General features: G+C 37.8%; 1 protein-coding gene across 1 annotated transcript in view; it reads left to right on the top strand.

Annotated features, from left to right (window-relative positions):
- LOC146512705 (protocadherin-15-like) overlaps positions 1-18,739 on the top strand; it is a 231,453-nt gene that overhangs the window by 206,898 nt on the left and 5,816 nt on the right. Inside the window, exons 35-38 of the mRNA XM_085171180.1 lie at positions 9,715-9,736; positions 10,368-10,406; positions 10,608-10,681; positions 17,907-18,036. Of these exons, the coding sequence (XP_085027306.1) occupies positions 9,715-9,736; positions 10,368-10,406; positions 10,608-10,681; positions 17,907-18,036 (265 nt within the window). The remainder of the gene's footprint in view (positions 1-9,714; positions 9,737-10,367; positions 10,407-10,607; positions 10,682-17,906; positions 18,037-18,739) is intronic.

Genomic DNA, 18,739 nt, shown 5'->3' with positions numbered 1-18,739 from the left:
GCTCCACAGTGTAGTGCAGAGGTGTCAAACATTAAGCCCAGGGGGCCAGAATTGGCCCGGCAAAGACTCTAATCCAGCCGACTGGACAGCTTTAGAAGATGTGACTGAGGGCCCAAATTTTGGATTTTAAATAGGATTTTCATATGTTTTACAACTTTTTCTAACGATAATGGTCATTCATGCAGCACCAAAGTAGTCAACTAATCGCTAAACAATTAAAATACACTTATGTACTATGAAGAAATTTTCACAGTAAATAAAGTAAAATAAAATAGGAGATTTTGACAAAAAATAATAAAAATGTCTGTTTTATAATTACAGGCCAGTCAGTGATCTAAAATAACTTTTTGTGTGATTTCTGTCTGCTGACAGATTTTTTTTTTTTTTACTACTGCAACATTTCTCCAAAAATTTAGATTTACTGTTGACATTATACATATTTTTCTTACATTAAAACAGACAGAAGGGCAGGTTTCTGGTGTGGTAAAGTAGGCGTTATGTGGTCCATGATCTGAAATGATTTTAACCCCACTGGTGTAGTGGTTTTTGCAAAAATCCCTGGTTGATCAGGTAGGGCATCTGGTGTTACAGAAATTTGCCAAATTAGACATGTGGAGCTGCCTACTGTGGTAACCCTTGTGTCAGACGTTCCCTAACCTAACAAATTACTGCCAGAGCCAAAACAGCTGTTAAAAAAACTCAATGGCAATAGTAAGTTCCTAAAAATACTATTATACTTGCTGTTGCAAATTACCTGTTCTTGATCGTGGTTTTTAGGAGACAGGGTTGGTCTTTTTACACTGTTTCAACTTAAGGAATTCAACTCGTGGCCACATTCTTGTCTGTTTTGTGTGTTTTTCTCATGTAGCTGATATTATGTGTTTAAACGGGGAAAAAAACCACTCATTTGTCTTCAGTTCCTCGGGTTGATTCCCAGCTTTCTTTGTCATTCTACATCTCTCGTTAATTCCTTAATTTGATTCATGTCATTAGGTAATTCAATCTTTTCTGTTACCTCTGGACCCATGTTGTCTGCTCATCCATAGTGGCCCCAGCCTCTTCTAATGTCCTATAAGGTTATGAGCCGTGTTTTCTTTTTCAAGGACACAGTTGTGATTTATGCAGATGGGTGAATAGCCAAACTAAAAATAAATCTAAAACATTCATGCGGTTTGATGTTTTTGTTAACAATATCTGCTACATTTTTCACAAAGATTTTCTAGAGGGTTTCTCGAGGGTGGACCTCTCTGGGTACTTAATGTGTGAATAAATTGAAAAATACAAAAAAGGCCGAGAAAATCAGATTTCTTTTTTCAATAAAATATGTGGTGCTACCAAAAGGCTCCAAGACATTTTTGTTTTATGAAAATCTGAAATTACTTTTACATGACTTGAGAACACAGGATATATTCAATGGCAGGCATAAATAAAGCTATTCAGCGCATTAATACTTGAACAGCAATCTCTTAAAAACTGTCCTCAGATGAACTTGTTCTAGATAGTTTTCACTCTACCGCTTTACATTAGTTTTACTGGAACAGAAACACAGTTAGAAACCCCACTTGTGTGTGTGTTTCCTGCATGATTTCCCTTGCATGAAATGCCTCTGGGAGGAGCGAGAAGTGCCATGGGCATGTGCAAAATGGAATATATACTGACAATGAAAGCATATTCTGTCTTCGTCTTGGTGGAAATATGCCAGAAAACTATGTCAAAGTATTCACATGTGCAGTGCTTGAAGTCTTGAAGCATATTAAAAAGAAACCACAATAATTCACTCGCTTTATATGAGGAATGCTATGGTTTAAGAAGCTTGAATACTGACATTTATTGGCCCGTAATTTACTCCACAGCTGAAAAATTAAAGGAAACATACACGTAATGGTGGAGTTAAAAAGCAAAAAACAAATTGAATAAGATTAAACTTAGAAAAAAGAAATGGAGGTGGTGGAGGTAGGTAAAAAAGAAAAAAACTGCTTCCTAGGAAGACAAGCAAGAGGAGTTTAGCTCCAAGTCTTTTTGAACAACAATGATCAAAGTGCTACCAGGTGTGTTGCATCCTGGGATCCATCGGCTTGAATTTTGTAGTCTTTACATAGCAGTATGAAGCGTCTTGAGGTGATTGTTGTTGTGAATTGGCGCTGTATAAATGTGTCAGGGACAGCACCCAGCACAAAATCTGTGCCAAAATGTGTGAACCCAACCACTGTGATGACCCTCTGGGAAATAAGTGAGCAGCCAAAAGTCCCAAATAAAATTGAGGTTAAAAATATGCCTGAAAGAAAGGAAGGAGCAGGTAGAGCCAGCGACATCACCATAGTAGCATATAGCACATGTCACAATGTGTCATTGTATTCATTCTCCAGTTCAGTGGGTACAACTTTCTTTTATTCTGATGAGGTGTAATCATAAAGCTGTACAAATGTGCATCCCTGTGCACCTCCTGACTGTTTCCAGTACAGCTCTTACAAATCTCACTTTGACTTTGACACTTGCACATCTACCATTTCACCATGCGGAGAAAAAAAAAAAAGCCATTTTCAGTTCAAGTTTGTGTTCTCCAAACTCAAAGATATGGCTTCAGGTCATGACCATGGGTTGCCATGATACCATTGTCTGCTTTTAACTAAAACTCTAGGAGGTTTTTATCTTTTTAGATACATCAATAAAATCTAAGCTCATCAGTAGCCCCACTGCCAGATGTCTTTCCCTCTTTGTCCTCCTACCCTAAAAAGAAACTCAAGTCCAAAGGTGGCTGTTAATACACATTGGAGGAGCTCCTATGTGTTATACAGCAGGACAAATGCATGTGGTTAGAAGTGACTATGGTGATACGATTGCAACGCCGCCCAAGAAAATAATCTTGAAAGGGAAATTAGCCAAACTTAAATCAAGTATGACTTTTTTTAAAGCAAGAAAGAGTGAGTCATTCTTGGAGAATGAATCGTGAAACCTAACTGGGCAGTGTCACATGAAGAAGTTGCCAAGAAAAACAGATCAATTGAATAATTTATGCCAAACGCTGCTGTGTGGCATCGTTTGAAAACTGTGTAGTAGTGTGCGTTGCAAATACTTGGTCATTCTCTTCCGTTCACAAGGGATGCACTTTTGTGCAGTTAACACAAGTGATTGAAAGACATGGACGCAACTCAAAGTGCTGACTGTCTACGACTCTTCTGATGTGACATCAAATTTTGTTGGGTTTTTTTGGCTTTGTCAGCTGCAGATTTCACAAGTCACTGACAGTTTCAACAAGTCTTCCAAGACACACGTTGTCATAAAGGGAATCACAAACCCTGATGCTCGTATTTCTGCACTATGAGAGGATTTACGATGTGAGATGTCAAACTCTTTCCTCCTGTGGATTCGTGCTGTACTGTCGCGACAGAGTCTGCAAATTTTGTTGTTTTTGTTTGGGTTTTTTGTCATCATTTTTGTTTCTAAGCAGTGCGTTTTTCTTCCCAGCACACAGCACATAATTCCGCTATGAGTGTTGTACTGTCAAGATTTGATTTAATAAAAGGCTGTGTGCATCCAAAACAAAGGCCCAATCATACATTCACACAAGAGCCTTTGCATAATCAGGAGTGTGAATATGTACACACACACACACACACATCTACACAGCAGCATTAAACGGGTTGCAGGCAGAGCTACTGTTTCAGCTGACTGGGCTGGAAATGTTTTATGTCAAGATTAGCTCTCACCCTCAGTCTGCTGCGTGTCTTTACACATACGCACACACAGCATATCTTCATTGTCTCACAGACACATTTTGTTTGCAGCCTTTCAGTTCGTATTGTGCGCTTTTGCCGGAGAACAAACACCTTTAAGAAAGTGTATTGTTTTCGGCAATTATGTATAATTTACCTGAAAGCTCAGGTGTGAGACACAGCCACTGAGAGTCTGGTGTAATTTTAAAGTCGCAGGTCTGTGTCCGTGTCACTGAAGCAGCAAATAGCCACTGAAAAGGAAATAGTAATGCTTCGGTGTAAACCTTCATTATTTTTAACACAATGTGTGTCGGGCTACATTGAAGTGATCCCTCGTTTTGCACTTTGCCAAACTCAAGCTGTCACACAGCTGTGTTGTCACGGCAAAATAGCAGTGCGCACATTAAAAATAAAGAAAGAAATATGTGTATTATGTTCATTTCAGTTTGTTTACCATTATTGTTTTCTTTTACCAATTTAAAAATAACAAGTGTAAGACTCTGTAACAGTAACTCTACAAAAGCATTACAAGTTTATTTACCATGGTAGTGTGTGTGTATCATCAATACTGCTATGTTGCATTATCACTTCTGCCGACCCTGACATCTGGTTTTCTATTTGTGACTACTAGTCATTATTTCTTAGGTCTAATGAAATGGAGTTTGTAAAACTCGGTGATGATTGTGAGAAACTCCATTGCTACATTAACTTGTTGAAAAAGAAAACAAAGATGTGGAAAATCCTCATATATAGATGTAGAGCCTGAGATTTGAGAATGTAGGTACCGAGTTGAAACCAAAAAGTCATCTCCATGGTCAAAACTGAGCACTGTAAATGTGGCAAATATTGAAGCAGAAACAGATATTAGTCAAAAATAAATAAATAAATCAGTTTTACAGTTATTTCAAGCAATGATTGGGTAATGATTCGAGCAACTTAAAAGAAAAAAAAAAAGACTAATATGTACTAATCCACCCATAGATAATTCTTTAAATCAACAATAGTCTCATTTTTTGGGTGAGTTTTGGCTAGTTATCTTTAGCTTTTCATTAAGATTAACATTTTAAAGTAAAACACAGTTAATTTCTTAGAAAGGATTTAACATAGTCATGAGAAACCACCTTACATAACTGGTAAGGTGTTGACTTTGATTCTATGTAGATATGAGGTTGGCTTAGAGTGATGAGTGAGAATTAGACCAGAGTATTGCAAAGAACAAACTTAAATATGTAATGTTGTGATGTCTACACGACGCCTTTTTCACAAACTCAAACTAGTATTACTGGGGTCTTTTAAGCTATTTAGAGTTTTGTGCATTTAAAGTCTGTTTCATTTGTCACAGGGTGAATTTAACACTCTAGACTCAATTACAATTATTCCATCTTTTTCCGCAATATTAGTGTCACAGACTCAGGACTCTGTTAGCTCAGTAGGATAATGGCAGATCCAAAAGTATGACTCACCACTGAAGATTTTTTTTATATTATTTTAAAAATCATACTCTCTAGATATTCGAAACCAGTTCTGAAACAGAAACTTTCTTTTGTTGTACTAAAAGAAAGTTGTTGTTTTTTTAACAGCATGACCAGGTGACATTTAAGAAGTAACTCTAAATGATGTTGTAGTAATAAACACAACTTCCAGGTCTACTTTCATTTTGGAACTATTTTTCATCCATGACTTTACATCAAGAAAAAAACCTAAAGTGTTGTCAGGTGTTTTCAGCTGCTCCTTTATTTCTCAAGAAGTAATCACGATGACCTCCAAAGGATATGCATGTTGATTTGTCTCAGACTGTACACTGTGCTTCCTGAAGCAGTGGCTCAATAATATGATGGTTAACATGTTCGTCTAACATATGAATGAGCCCGATTTAAGACTGGGAGCAGACACAAAAAAGGAGGGTTGTGCCTGGTGTAAAAATCTACCAAATCAAACATGCAGACCCATCCACCTCTTGTGAATAACGGAGATGCTAAAAGAAGCTTTATGCCATCCCATTTATTTGGTCCTGAGACCAACACTAGAAGCACATTTCATTTGTGTCACCATCTGATTTTGAAGCAGAGCTCTCCCAGCTGTAAGGCAAATGTGTTAACCACTACATTCAAATTTCACCATCATGATGATGCCACACATTCCTGATCCTGATAAAGAATTATCGCATCGCCTAAAATATAACAAAACGTACCCGTTTTTGTTCTGATTATAAAAATAACTCGACTGAGCACGACTCCAGACATCTAAAACACTGCTCACATATTCAACACTGATTAGCAATTCAAGTAGTTTGGATGTTTTGCTCTGTGGAATTACAGAGGAATTGAGCCAGTGGCATTACATTTTTAGATTTTGGACTACCTGACCAGCTTTAATTTTTTTTAAAAACGTTGGCCTTAAAAGATGCTGTGGCTCAAAATAATAAAATCAAACCTATGTAACGACTTTGGCACTGCAGCTCGGAGCTTTTGTTAAAGTGCTGAATAAGTATAATGCAAATAGGAAAATTGTTTAAGACAATATCTGTAATGGCCCTGAACTCGCAACCATATTTGCAACTCACCGGGGCACTTTCCTGCTTTCTCATCCACACCTGGTATTTTCTACATAACATGTGACTGTAATGAAAGGACAAATAGGTGAGGAAGGAATGTGGCAAGAGGTGCAGAAGGCAGAAATAGAGGGTGAAACAGAAACATTGAGTATAAAGCCTTAAGAAGAAAGAGAAAAGAGGCTGTTATTGGGTGTCATAGTCTGAGTCTGTTCTTTAAGAGCTAATATTTCTCCCCTCCTGTTTCTCATACACGCTATGAGACAAGGTGGAGAGGACATGGAGAGCGAGAGTCAATCATGTCAAATGTGTGTATGTTTGTGTGCGCGGTGGAGATCAGATAGCCGTCTGTGCCTTTTTGTCTCGAGAGGACCTAATAATGCGTCTGTCAGAGCAACAAGGGCAAGAAAAATAGACTTATCCTTCCACAGAAATATGCGCAGACATACACAGATTATGCTACACATGGTGGGAGGCATATTCTGATTGCAGCTCAAACGTAGACAGTAAACACACACTTTAAGATACAGTGACTGTGAAAAGGGTCATTACATTTTGAACCCGTAGATCACCCCAAACCGTCCGTTTCATCTCTCCTTCCATTCACTCACCCATTTACCCTGTCTGCTCATACGCCCATCAGCGATAATCCGCCCCATCCGACATCCTCAGCTTCGTATTTTAGCCGCGTTTTGATACCCACCGGAAGGCTGTGATTCCTCCTCGGAGCGTGCGCCTGTGTGTGTTTAAGAGGCACATGTGAAATTCTAAAATGAATTAATGAGATGCTCGAGTGATTTACCAATTTGTGTGGATGCCTGCGTGTGTTTGCACTTGAAGAGCAGACAGGAGAATGTGATGTGTCCTCCAAAAGTCTGCTTGTTGATGTGTGATACGTCTTCATTTTGCCAGCTCATTACCTTTGTTTCACACGACTGTACAGTCTGTGCAGCATAGTTAAGACAGACCAGACAGGTTATTGACTGTTTTTCTTTATTTCTCTCTTTGTATTTGTTGTTTTTTTGCTTTTCACCCTCCTTCTTTTTAATCACATTTCCTGCCTCCCCTTATTAAAGTGTCTGCTACCTTCAATGTATCTACTTCTCTCTTAGTTGGTGTTTCTTGCTCTCTCTTTTTCATACTGTCTTTAATTTTATTTTTCTCATAGCAACAAGTATTAATTTCACAGTACTGTAAACATCATTAAGCTGTTGCGCATACATAATCTACTTAGCTGCTGGATGGATTCAGTCGGATATACAGTAAAATTAATTGCATGTTTGTTGACATTCGGAGTGCTTATTTTTTCTGTCAAATCATATGAACTTGTTATTGTAGGGATACAAAAAAAGAAGTATGAAAAGTTACATAAAAAAGGATATCACTATGGTTGAGCTAGTCGATAATTAGCTTAACTTAGCACAGGGAAACAGCTAGGAAACACATGGGGTGCAGCACCCCAGAGTGAACGCTAATCTACCTCTTTAGTTGCTCACCTCTTTCCCACATCTGGATGATTGACAAGACCAGTGTTGGGAAGGTTACTTTTAAAATGTATTCCACTACAGATTACAGAATACATGCCCCAAAATGTAGTTTGTAATGTATTCCGTTAAATTACTCAGTGTGAGTAACGTAATCTGAATACTTTGGATTACTTGGATATATTGTCATGCTTTTTACAACTACATGAATGTACTATTGCTGTGTGATTTATTACTTTTACTGACGGCTACTCGCCACCGAGCTAACATTGTTAGCTGGCGTTGGCTGAGGTTAGTTCATCGACTGCTTTCAGAACTGCTCATGATTATTTGCAGCTAGCAGGTTGTTAATGCTATCCATCAAGTCTGCAGTCTATGATAGCTCAGTGTAGTAGCCTTCAGTAATAGTAATAAATCAAACAGCAATAGTACATCAAAGTTACTGATGTGTCACATAACTCAGGTAGCTACCACAACTAAAACAAGGTAGTTCCAGTAGGCTAACGTTATTTATTTTATTTTTTTTAAAGAACTTACTTCCAGATGTTTCTTTTGGTTGGAGGTGGAGTCTTTTGACTCTGAGAGCAGCTTGTTTGCTGGCAAACAGATTTTGCATTGAAGACTTCTCAGACTTCTCCCATTCCTTCTTATTTAAATAAGAAGTGGTGTCGGAATTTCCAAGTTAACATATGCATTCCTGCCCCGGCTCTGTTGTGTTGGCTTTGGGTCCATTGTGTAGTTGACTGTACCAACATTAACAGGACGCTTACATTAGAGCCTGTTATTTTGTGTTTTGTTTGGGTTTCCAGCAATGCATGGATTTGCCAAAATTAGAGAAGGGACATCCTAATTTATGAAACAGGAAAAGACAGCCGTGTAATCCATTTATTTCAACAAAGTAACTGTATTCTAAGTATCCCCTTTTAAAATTGTAACTGTATCATATTTTGTATTTTAAATACGTAATGTCGGTACATGTATTCCGTCACTCCCCAACACTGCCCAAGACTTTTAAGGTGATATTTTGTGGACCTGCGAGACAAAACCTGAGCTTTTTGGAAGGTTTGGGTCCTGTTACATCTGGCACAAAGCTAACACAGCGTTTCATAAAAAGAACATCACACCAACAGTCAAACATGGTGGCGGTAGTGTCATGTTTGGAGCTGCTTAGCTGCTTCAAGACCTGGGAGACTTGCTGCAATTGATAGAATCATGCATTTTCCATTGTGAATGAAATCACTATTTAAAAACAGCATTTTGTATTCACTCAGGTTATCTTTGTGACACACAAAAAAAACGTACTTTTTCACAGCACTGCATGGGCCACCACAGTATCACCTGCAGTATATGCTTCCCTGTGTGTTTCCATGCACAAGTCTTTGCTGATCGTGAGAATAAGTACCCATGTACTCAGTCGCTAATAGTTAGTAAAACTAGTTGAAATTTACACATTTACTGAAATATGATTATTACGTCTTTGGTTAATATTGACATACATCATTAACAGCAGAATGAGTTCATATGAGCTACAAATGAGATGTGAAATTGCATTCGTAAATCTCTAATCACAATATTTGCAAAGATACAACAACAATAGACGTGGATGACACAATGGCTTCAATTTCCTTTGGCTGTGTTTCTCTTTCTCTCTTACAAAGTCGTCGTCGTCCATTATCCATTTTTCTCAACGTACACAAAATCCCATACAATCACTTAGACACATCTCATCTCCTTGCTTCCTTCCTGGAAACTGGGTTAATTTACACTCACTGTGAAATATTTCTAGTAAGCCCCTTCTATTTTTTTATTATTATTATTTAAACATTTCCTTTACAGGAAGAAAAGATTCTCATCAAAGCACTGAAATGTATGTTAAGACAGAGCTATAGCCCAGGCAGTGTGTTTTCTTGTTAATATTAGGCTAGAGGTCTCACTTTTGCTCTCTTTGCTCTCTTTGATCTTGTAGGCGTGGATATGGACAACATGAGGTAGGTGTCTTGGGCGTGCATGCTGTTGTTGCATGTCTGCATGCTTTCACTTACATTTATGCCCTGGTTTACTTTCCATCTTCTTTTCTGTTTGATGCTATCAAGAAGAAAGAACATTTACAGTACACAGTGCATGTAACTGGCTTTATAAATTATAATTTAAAAAGGCCACTACAGTACATGGAAATCTTGAAGTTAAATATATGTTTAAAAGCTTTACCCACTCATTTACGATTCCAAAAAGTTGGCTCTTTAGACATCCTGGACATTTCTGCCACGTCCCCATTGTTAAATACATGTCATCGGTCTAGCCTTCCTATAAACAGTCATCCAGTCACTTGTGCAGTGTATGCATTTTCAAACTCAATTTCAGCTTAAATTGAGTTCAGAAGTTATATCCGCTGCTTGATAAAACCTCATTCCCATGTTCCTACAATCTGACAGATAACATCAAATGAAAGCATATACATACATTGGACCCTGAGCTTTCTAGAGAAACTGAATGGCAGGGCATCAGCTATCGATTTTATGTCTCTAATATAGATGCACACATTTCTGAGAGACAGCGCTGAAATACTTCCATTTTGTTTGTTTTTTATTTCCATTCACCACTTTTCTGTCCCTCTGGTAGACGCAACAACTTCTCCGACCTTCTCTGCTCCGACCTGAGGTACTCAGTCTCTCTCTTGTTTCAGTACTTATTTAATCCCTATGGGCGTTTGTCTGTTGGAGTATGGGTTTGTGGAAGTTTTAATGCAGTCAAATTAATCACTATGAGTGTGTATGTATGTGTAGTCATGTCCTATAAAATTATCCGTTTGCGTGTGTGTGTGTATGGGAAGCTTCTAACAATTGTCTGTCAATCTAACAGGAACTATCAATGGAATCGGGCATCGATCCTGGCCATGACTACTACACACAGGATTATTACAACTATGACCACGGGTTAGTACGTCGCCGCACATCAAATTGTACTTCTTTGTTATACCCAGCTTGTTTTTGCACGCGTCCTTTATCGTTTTGGTGTTTTCTTTCCATGTAAATTTTGTCAGGCTTTGAAAACGTTCATATTAGCTCCAAAGTCAGGAACAATGAACCTGAGAATATCAAATTTAAAATAATGCAGTTAGCAAAAGAAAAGCTATTTAGAGCTAATCTTTCTTTTCCATGCTTTATTTTCAACAATAGACAGGACATACAAAAGACATTGAACAATAACAGGGAAAAAATACATAAATATTCAAATATGTGTGTGCATGTTGCATGTTTTGGGGTGGTGCTGTACGACTTCGCTTTCAATAGCTGATATTAGTGAGTGAGGGTAAAATAAATGGAATCACAGGTAAACAAATGCAGAACAAGATAAGAGGAAAGAGCAACAAAAAAACACAAATCAATCAAGTTAGTTACACAGTAAAGGTTTGTGTGTAAAAGACTTAAACTATCTCTTATTTTTATATTTTGCTGGGAAAATCAAGTGCTTTCCAGATGGTGGCTCCAAATCTGACGATATTTTCTGCATTTATAATTCTATCAGTTTTGAAAACATCCCCACCACTAGCCAAAATGCAGCTCTAAACTATAACAGAGTCTCCATCATCAACATGTTGATGATGAACTGAACCAGAAATTTGGATTCATCTCTTTATCAGACCTGTTGCCACTGATTTTGAGTCCAGTTGTTGTGTAATTTGGTTCTTTCCCTTCCTTAAGAATGGCTTCTTGACAGCCAACCTTCCACTGAGACCATTTCTGATGAGGCTTCAGTGAATAGTAGATGGATTCACTGAAGGGCCAGATGCATTTTTTAGGTCCTGTGCTAGTTTTTTCATTTTTATTAAGGACAGAACTTCATAAAATTTTCAAGGATTCACTGCACACTGCCAAAATATGCCACGTTTTCAAATAATACCTCTTCGGGAAACACATTGTCAGTGCAAAAATTTGAACAAACTGTGTGTTTTTGTTACTAATTACAAACCTAAAGATTTCAAATCAGTTCTTTGGTAAGTTGTCTGTTATGTATAGACATAACACTGGCTCATCCCTTTGGGTCAGTGCTTTTTTATTCTTTAATGATCAAGGTTACGTGTCTTTACGCACAAAAATCAGATGAGAGTAGCATGGCAGATCTTTACTTTGATTACACAAACATTATGTAGCAGTGGGTAATTGATAATAGGTATTGATTTGCAAATAACTGGACGTGAATAACTTATAATATTATACTTAAGTATATCCCTAACTAGGCAGCTCGTTCTCTTACTCTTAACAATATTTTAATGAAGAAGAGTGCGTGTCCAAAGTAATGTGTTGTTAAGAATCCTTATAACTCATTCACCATATGTGACTATGTGTGGTCAATACAAACAATGACAGTAAGAAACATAGTTTTAAGTACCTCTATATAGCATTATTTTTAACTGACCTTCAGATCAATGTATTGACCTAGAAGGAGAGGTCAGAGGTCAGCTGTTACATGATGTTTTAAATCTTTATACAGTACTTTCTGTGTTAACACGCCACACTTGTAAGAATGACAATTTCTAAGTTTTAAACTTTTTTTTCAGACTACTAACTGATTAAGTCGACCTTGAAGATCTTGGTGCATATAAGCCAGTTTATTAATAAATTTTAAATTATTAACTTGACCTCACTCAAAATTAATTACAATTAATTAAAAAAAAAACAACTTTCTAGCATTTTTGGACAGTTGTGTCAAAATGTCTCAACCAGTCATCAAGCATTGTTGTTACTCATAAAAGTTATCTATTACACATTACTTTTTACTTGTTTTAAAGAAATTACTTATTTTACGTATTTACTATAGGAAGATAGTTTTTAATCTTATATATTTTCTTATATAATTTCTGTATCTAATTAGAAGGACACATGGAAGATCTTTTTTAATAGTAGTCCATTTAAATTTTACCACAAATCTGATATCAGAGGTGATGAAAAACAGTCTTCAGATAACATCACAGAAAAATATTGTGGTTACTCTGATTCTGCTGTGTGGAGTGTGACGAGACATTACAGTCATGTTTATCTTTGCCTCTCTCACCCGTTGAAAATCAAGCTTTGGCTCTTTGGTTGGGCTTGGGTTAAAATCAGCTTATGCATCATTGTGAGTCTGGGGGTGTCTGGCTGCTAGCTTTGTGTTAGCGTCACAGATTGTATTACAAAAAAGAATGTATTTTGCTTTCGATGTGTTTACAGCAGTGGCTTATCGTCTCTGGAACGAACAACCCAGTTCACACTCTACTGGCACAATCTTATAAATTAATAGTGGCTATCTATGCTGTAGAGTGCAAATCTTTTAGACCATCATCCAACATAAGGTTTATGCCACAGCTTCCTAATCATTGATTAAATACATTTTATGTTTCTGTAATGATGAATTCAAGAGAATCCTCAAGCTTTTTAATTAACATATTTTAATGCAAAAATAAGTATTGTTTTTATACATGAATATTCAAAGTTGCTCTTTTACAAAAAAAGCAAAAAAACAATAGTTAAGCACTGTTTTTTTTTTAAAATTACAGTTGTTTAATTAAAATCAGTTTTAATGCTTGAAAGTCCAGTGTGTCGGTTCAAATTGGGGTGTAAAAAACGTTTTAATTCCATGAATTCAATATTTTTTTGATTTAAATATGTTTTTGAAAGATATGAAAGGCTTTCTTTGTCTTGTTTTTATGACAGGTGTAATAATTTTTTTAGGTACTATATATTGGTCTAAACTTCTTTTTTTAATGTTACATAACTGCTTGGATGTATTTTAAATGGTTACAAACAGAAATTGCCACAAACCCTCTAAAAGCTGCATATCTAGGTTCATTCACTAACTGCAGAATTAACACAAATTGGTGCTCTAAAAATTAACGGTAACAAGACCCACGAAGTAGCACGGCGTAATTACGAACAAAAAGGAGTTATTGAAGAGTTCACGTTTCTCACAAAAGCTTTGTGTTGATATATAATCAGAAATAATCTAACATAATGCAACGACCTTTAAAATTAACTTATACAGATAAAATTCCCAGTGTTATTTCCATGATCATGATTGTAACCACGCGGCCAGTTTCAATGTTGAACTTGCAAATACATCATTTAATTCATTAAAGAAACATTCAGTAGGTCTCATGTTTTAACAGCAGTCATTCATAGCAGCGTGAACAGAACTGTAGCAGCAGATTTCTTTCAGCTCTTATCTTTACCTGGCACTTTACTGTTTGTGGTGTTACAGAGCAATGCAGCGTTTACCAACAGTGATACACAGCGGAGAAAAAAAAGTCTACAGGAAATGAATGCGGGCAACTCTGCTATGTTCCATCTCCAACCTTTGACCGCTAGCACTGATAGGAAGGGTCCCTTACAACATATTTCCTCCTGCATGAGTCTGGACCTCACTGTGTTCGCTTTATCCAGCTGAGTGTCATGTCAGCCACGTGGCAGCGGCTTTGACATCAAGCTGATTGCATCAGTCACACAGTGTGTTGGCTACTGTGAAATGTTGACACCGGCGACCTGCCTCATACTACGCCGCTCCTGTATTCTTCAAACTACAGGAAGTCAGGAGATTTCAGAAAAGTGATTTTGTTCAGTGTGTGTTTTGGGTTCCTTGAAGGTAAAAAGAACACAGTATATAAAAAATGCACACTTTAGTGTGTGTGTGTGTGTGTATGTGTGTTATTCACACACAGAGCTTGCCATCTGTGATGCATTGTGTAATTTTTATAATTTTAGCTGCAGACTCCAGAGAACTTGATTTTCTATACCCACCTACGCACACTCATAAACGCACAGTGGAAGAACACACACACACACAAATTCTCTTACGGCAAGCACGTTCATTCACTCGCACTTACAATCACTCAGATGCTCGTTCTTGCACACACGTGCATAGCATACGCGTACACACATACAGCTGATTCTCTCTGCCTAGCTTTGCAATACTGTAGCAGCTAATCAGGCAGCCAGCCGTGGAAGCAGACAATAGGCCAGATGCTGGTGGCTTAGAGCAACATCCACAAACTCGTGTCTGACTCTGTACGCACACTGGATCAGAAAATCAGACTTTGTGACCCTGTGGGACTGAGATCTAATCACTTTGTTTCGTTCACTTGCAAATAAAAGGCGTAAACAGTCCGCGCCAGCAAATACCGAACCAGTTCTCAGGCTTTGGATAACATTTCTCATTCCTGATTTTTGTTTTTCCACAAAATCCTTTTTTTTTTTTCTTTTTTTCTACAGTATACACTTCCAAAAGCCTGGTTGGCAACCTTTTGACCTTTGCTTTGAACTTTCTTGAAAATATCAGGCCAAAATGGGATTTTCTCTGCATGTGGGAATGTAGCCATCTGCTGCTGGCATGATTCTGATTGGATTTACACAGATGCAGAATATAAACAGGAACCATTTGTTGCACAGGTCTAATGTTTTGATGCTGTGCTAAAAAAAGAAAAGAAAAAGGAAAACAACAAAAACAACAAACTGAGCCAAATTCATGTTGCCCTCTAGTCAAGAGTGAAATACTCAATCCATAAATGCTACAGAGCAATAAGGGATTAAATCTTGCTTCTCCAAAACTGTTATTGGTGTGGGTGTTGAGCAGTGTGACTGCCGTGGAGCTGATAGGAGCTTGGTTAGGGCACCCACATAAAAAGAAATGTGAGGACAATAGAAAATGTGGAAAGATTAGCTGAATGAGAGCAGGAAATACAAATGGATTAACTGAAGTCATGTCCAGCTTATTTTAGGTGCACGTTGTATCAAAGTGACAGCTCAACCCTAAAATCATATTCACATTGTGATCTAGTCTGTCCACCGAGTGTGGTTTAGGTGTGAATTACCTGGTTTGACTGAGATCTTGAACACAACAGAACTGTCCTCACCTCATGGAAACGTTCTGTATTTTTAAATCATGATCCATTTACTTTATTGTAGGAACTGTTTTCTTTCCATCTCTACATCCAATCTAAAGAAGCAGCAAGCCCAATAATGTTTCCATGCTGTCAGAGTAAATGGACCTCATCAAGGGAAGATACAATGGCAGAAAAATCACGCTTTAAATTCTTTAATGCTCTTCGCAGAGTTCTGACATACCTTCAAGTTTGAACCAAGCCTGGAAAAAATAAAATATGCAACATAACACAAGTGTAAAGTACATGGAAAGCTTTTATACACTTGTTTATAGCATCCTACGTTCTAACGCTGTAGCATTTAGAGACCCACTGACAGTTACATGAACAGGTTTAAGTCTCCATACTATAAAGGCAATTGGTTAAAGTTAAATTAAGTAATCAGGTTGTGATTAAAGTGCAGACTTTCAGCTTTAATTCAAGGGGTCTATCGAAAGTATTTAATTAACTGCTTAAGAATTACAGAAATTTTTGTAAGTTCTGGGATGAAATTACATCGTTTTAATTGAAGGATTTTTTTCTTTATTAATTTAAAAATTCTTTGCAGTCAATGACTACCCAAGGTCAAGAATCCACGGACATCTCTGCAACTACCACTCAGACCAAACCTTTAACATACTTCATTCTTTTTCACATTGTAAAGGTGGTGATTGGCTATGCCATGTCTTGCTATTGTCTGGCAGGCTTTAGCGTCATGTGCTTGTAAGACGGTCGGGAGCATCTTACAACTATATGGATGTGTGGACTAAGTGAAGAACCAACACTTCTGTGCATTAAAAATTGATTTCATAATCCTTTAGTAAGGGAGAACCCAGTTCCAAATACATTTAACTGCCTATTAAGAAACTGAGTCCTCTATATCAATATGGATCTCAACAAATTTCAACAAACATGTCCAAAATATGATGACAACTATCTTTTTTTTTTCAGTTAGTGAACACGTACAGCCTGCGGTACTACCTGTGTACAAATGAGATCACACACTGACTCATCATTTACCATTTGGAGATTCACCAGTGACCCAGTTTGGTTCATTTAGGTTCTGACACATAGCTACAAAAATACTATGAAGCGCTGGCAGTGACTGATGTTGGTATCTTGATGCTGCAGAAGACATTTCTCTGACTCATGTGACTACTGCCCCCTAGTGGCCACAGGAGGCAGGGGGATGGAGTGATAAAGGGTGAAACGATTGAAGGGAAGACAAGAGTTGAAGACAGAGGGGAAAGTAGGGGGAAAGACTCCTCAGATGAAAGAAGGAGACTTGCCTTTGAGTAATATGTTTGTGTGAACACTTGTGTTTGAGTCTGCACTTTAATAATTAAAATCCTATCATTGAGAGAAAGAGAACAGTTAAGATACACTACCTTAGTGTTCAGGGGCCATACTGTTAGTCTATGTATTACCCAACCTTTCTCCTCTGACCCCCCTCCATTTTCACTCATTCTTTCTTCTTTCCCTTTTATCTCTTAAAACACCTCTACCTCCTTCTTCTCTCCCCCTCACCCATCTGTCACCCACGTGCCTTTTCCATTTGTTTATTACTTTGCTACTTAATGTAATGGGAGGGCGACTTCTCACCGGTTGACTGTAAGCAGAATGATTACACAGGGCAACATTTCTGCACAGCTCTCTAAATGAAGCCAAAAGATTGGAGCACATTTGTTACTTTAATCACACTGGGACATATTGTTTTCAGAATGGCATTTGAAAAGATGTGCTTTTTGACCCACTGGCTCCCTGAGTTGCTTGCTGCAGGGCACGGAGCCTAAGTAGTAATACACAACACGTTTTTTTCGGTCGATGGAGTCAGGCAGCGCTCCCGGCAACAGGCAACAAAGAGAGACAAAAAGGGGAAAATCGATTGCAGTGTTTTCTGCTAACAAAATGTCTCCTGGCAACAAAATGCTCCTTTTGTGATTAAGGCAGCTTTGCCTAGGAAAGTCATTAGACGCCGCTTATCATTGGCATGAACCACAGTGTGGCCCTATGTGTTATCGTTGTAAGTGTCTGCGAATAAGCACTAGCCAAGTTCATCAGTTTTGTCTGTAAGCAGCTTTGTCTCCTATCTTTACTTCTGATTGGCTGAAGCTGCACAGTGGATTCTGTTTGCTTATTAATATAGCCAACAATAAAAAAGAAGCCTCCAAATAATAACTTAAAACTCAGTATAGGCTCAACTTGTTCTGCATATGTGCTTATGTGTAACATCCTGGTATTTTCCCCCCTCCCTCTGATTTTTTATCCAGGTACGACCTTCCTCAGTACGGCAGCCGCAGGAAGCTGATCTCGCCCTCTGGCCTCTATGATGAATATGGAGAAGTCGTTGTTGACGATGACGGCAGCTACTACTACAGTCCACAGGAGTCTGATGGAGAGGTAAATACAGGAAAATATAAAATTAGAATACAAAGGGAAACGCTGGAGAGCAGATTATACAGGCTGGTAACAGAGTCCTTAATATTTTCACGATATTCTCAAAAACCAGAGAATAATGAACCTACAGTTACACAGTTAGTTGGTGTAACTGTAGAGAATTGGTTAAAGGAATAGTTCAACACTTTGAGAAATGCTATACACTAGTGTTCTAAAGTGCAGTACTGCAATACTTAGATCTTCTTTGGACATTGGCTGCTTTTTTACTCATGTTCAGTCCAGTGTTTGTATCTGATGATTTTCAGAGTAAGAGTTTGTTAACACCAACCTATAAATCATTCGAGCATAAATAATACACCTAACTCAAGGGATGAACTGCTGTAGTGTCCACACAGAACTTAGCAACAAGCTCGTTTTAAATAGCATATTCCGCTTCTTTGTTACTATCAGTCTGTTGCACAATCACATAATTTATTCCCTTTTCTTTGGTTTCCTCTGCCAAAAATGCCCAAATCACCCAGTTTTGTAAGCATAAACTAGTCATTTTGCACCAACAGTGTGATTCCCAAAGAGCTAAAATGTCTCAAGGGAACGGTGTCTGTCAAGAAGCCATTATTATGTAAGAAAATTGGGAGAAAAGCCTGAAGTAAATTTTCCAAGAACTAGATTGACAATTAGTGGCAACAGGACTTTTGGAGTGATGAAT

Source organism: Neolamprologus multifasciatus, chromosome 8, assembly GCF_963576455.1.
Source record: "Neolamprologus multifasciatus chromosome 8, fNeoMul1.2, whole genome shotgun sequence".
NCBI classification, from domain to species: Eukaryota; Metazoa; Chordata; class Actinopteri; order Cichliformes; family Cichlidae; genus Neolamprologus; species Neolamprologus multifasciatus.
Note: the sequence above shows the minus strand (reverse complement) of the source record. Positions and strands in the feature narration are given on the sequence as shown.